Raw genomic sequence first — 3,255 nt, 5'->3', positions numbered from 1 at the left:
TAAATGTGATATCTGTCCTGGGGTTCCCCGTCCTGTAAAGGTGATATCTGACCTGGGGTTCCCCGTCCTGTAAATGTGATTTCTGACCTGGGGTTCCCCGTCCTGTAAATGTGATATCTGACCTGGGGTTCCCCGTCCTGTAAATGTGATATTTGACCTGGGGTTCCCCGTCCTGTAAATGTGATATCTGAGAAGCAGTACCTATCCTGTATTTGTGATATCTTTCAGTAATGTCATTTCCTACTTGTGATATTTGTGACCCGGCTGCTGTTCTTTGATCCCAGTACAGGGAATTCTGCTGGCACAGTAGAAGCTGTGATAATGAGACAGTGATCTGTGGGTCAGACAGAGAAATGTGCTGAGCTTGGGTGTGGATGAGGTAATGTCTCTCTGGAGGGCTCTGTCTAATCCTTCTCCCTGTGAGTGTGTAATCCCCCTCTCTCTCAGCTCTGTGGGGTATTTAAAGAGGATGGATCAGCAGTGTACCTCATTGGTCTGTGTCTGGCATCACGTTTCAACCATGGACATCACTATTCAGCACCCCTGGTTCAAGCGTGCATTGGGGCCCTTCTATCCCAATCGCCTCTTCGATCAGATCTTTGGAGAAGGGATGTTTGATTATGACCTGTATCCTTTCTTTTCCTCCACTATCAGCCCCTACTATAGGCAAAGCCTCTTCCGGGGCTACATGGATTCTGGCATCTCTGAGGTGAGGAACCACATGCCAACCACACTCCAATACCCCTGGGCTTGCGTCATCATCTTTAGTATAATATCTTCACTGCTTCCCCCAATCACCTTTAGTACTTTATCTGACCATCTATTACATTAGTGTAGGAAGCTTGTAGCCCAGAGGACGCCATGTCTGCTACAGGTGAGCCTTAGGGGTAAATTTACTAAAGTGAGAGTTTTTAGAAGTGAGTTTTAGACGTAATGTTGCCCATAGCAACCAATCAGATTCTAGCTATTATCTTCTAGAATGTGCTAGTTGTATGTTAAGTAGAATCTGATTGGTTGCTATGGGCAACATTTCCACTTCTAAAACTCACTTCTGAAAACTCTCACTTTAGTAAATTTACCCCTTAGACACTGTCAGGTGCACATACAACATACAGACAACTTTCCAAGGTAAATAATAACTTGAGTCTGTTTGGCTCAGTTATATTATGAAATTCTCTATATTTATGTCTTGTTATACAGAGACACAAGCAGACGCTTACCAGGTATTTTATATAACTTTATTTTTGCAAATATTTTTTCATCTAAATCTGGTTAAAAAAACGAAATGTTAAGTTATTTTTTGAGGTATTTTGTGTGGCTGGAAATGATACATAGAGCATTTCATGGATATAAAGATCTATGTTAAGAGCTATATACCCATATGTGTATCCTGCTGTTCTCGCCATTCTCACTGCTGCCCCCTTTGCAGGTGCGATCAGACCGTGAGCGTTTTTTCATCAACCTGGACGTGAAGCATTTTTCACCTGAAGATCTAAATGTGAAAGTTTTGGATGACTTTGTGGAGATTCATGGAAAACACAGTGAGAGACAGGTGGGTGTAAGGCTATAAGCAAATGACTGAGATTACGGACGTGCAGCTGAGAGGTCCGACAAGCACAGCCTCATACCCAGGCTGCACTGTGACCCGATTAATGGTCTGATCAAACAATAAGTTTATTTAGCTGACATTAAACTCATTTATAATACAGTGTGTTCACTAATTTCACTAACGTCAGCCACTCCTGAGATCACTTGTTCCCATTGTGACTGCAATCATCACAAAAGTGACTGCGCTACAAGTTATTGTATTATTTAAGTAGGCTTTAGGACTTCAGGTTTTAGTTCTAGCTCAACCTCTATGAATCAGTCTATGTCTCCATATAATCCAGGAGATGAATGTTCTAATTCTGGAGAATCCTGAGATGACCTCTCAGATGAGTGCAGTCACAGATAAGCAGCGACATCACATTTCTGGCCAGGCCAAACAAAGACCATGCAGACTCTCTGAGCCTTGATGCTTTAGTAGACTTCAGCTGAGCAGGGAAAGAGGGCCGGGCAGGATTAGATCTACGTCTCCTACTGACAGAAGTTACGGGGACGCACAATGGAGGATAGAAAGACAGGGAAGGGAGATTGGCTGAAAGACTCTATGAAAATATACTCTTTAGATGGTAAAGCACCATAAAATGAATAAGGTAAAACGTCTTTGGTGTATTGCTTGTGGCTTTTCTGCACTAGATTACTGACTTAATTTCTCTGTCCAGGATGACCATGGATACATTTCCCGAGAATTTCATCGCCGTTATCGCCTCCCATCAAATCTAGACCAGTCCTCAGTCAGCTGCTCTCTCTCTACCGATGGGATTTTGACCTTCTCAGGTCCCAAACTGCTGTCCAGCCTGGACTCAAGCCACAGCGAGAGATCCATCCCTGTATCCCGAGACGAGAAGCCTACTTCTGCTCCCTCCTCCTAAACATCTGGCTCCTTCCTGTCAATAACCATTGTCCTCTCATGCCCCATCCTAGTTTCCCCCCCAGGCGTCTGCTCTCTTCTCAACAGGCTGCAGTGCCAATTATGCAATAAAGATATCATCCCATCACATGCTCTTTATATTACTCATTCATTTCTGTAATCTGGGGTGTAACTGGATTTTCCAGATTTGCGGGTGAGGACAACAGATTGGGTCTCTCAATGTATTCTCTTAACACCTAACCAATGTAATACATAGATACCCATTATTAGAAGCTAGATTGTGTCTGGTGTTGGAGAAGGTCCTGCTTTATCATCTTCCATTTATCAAAAAAGTCCCAGCTGTAAGTACAAGGCATGGTTAGGTTCAGGGAAGAAGCTGGTACTTATTGAAATGGGACTGGTAGATCCTGGGATGGAACTATTATGATCTGGGTTGGAGATGATAGGTCCTGGAATTGGAATGGTAGGTCATGTGATGAAACTGGTAGGTCTAGTGATGGAAATGATAGATCTTGGGATGGAACTGGTAGGTCCTGGGATGAAGTTAGTAGGTCTTCAGTTGGGACTAGTAGGTCCTGTTATTGAGCTGGTAGGTCATGGGATGGGTCTAGCAGGTCCTGGGATGGAGCTGGTAAGTCCTGTGATAGGACTGGTAGGTCTTTGGATGGAACTGATAGGTCCTGGGATGGAGATCATAGGTCCTGGGATGGGACTAGTAGGTCCTGGGATGGAGCTGGTAGGTTTTGGGATAGAACTGGTAGGTCCTGGGATTGGAATGGTTG

General features: G+C 44.0%; 1 protein-coding gene across 1 annotated transcript; it reads left to right on the top strand.

Moving 5' to 3' along the window:
• The first annotated feature begins 469 nt into the window (after positions 1-469).
• CRYAA (crystallin alpha A) lies at positions 470-2,600 on the top strand. Its single transcript, XM_088461179.1, has 3 exons — positions 470-709; positions 1,430-1,552; positions 2,265-2,600. Exons 1-3 carry the CDS (start codon positions 470-472, stop codon positions 2,472-2,474), a joined length of 573 nt encoding a protein of 190 aa, XP_088317305.1. The 3' UTR covers positions 2,475-2,600.
• The last annotated feature ends 655 nt before the right edge of the window (positions 2,601-3,255 follow it).

Source organism: Taudactylus pleione, unplaced genomic scaffold (genome assembly GCF_031769625.1).
Source record: "Taudactylus pleione unplaced genomic scaffold, aTauple2 ptg001024l, whole genome shotgun sequence".
Taxonomy (NCBI): domain Eukaryota; kingdom Metazoa; phylum Chordata; class Amphibia; order Anura; family Myobatrachidae; genus Taudactylus; species Taudactylus pleione.
Note: the sequence above shows the minus strand (reverse complement) of the source record. Positions and strands in the feature narration are given on the sequence as shown.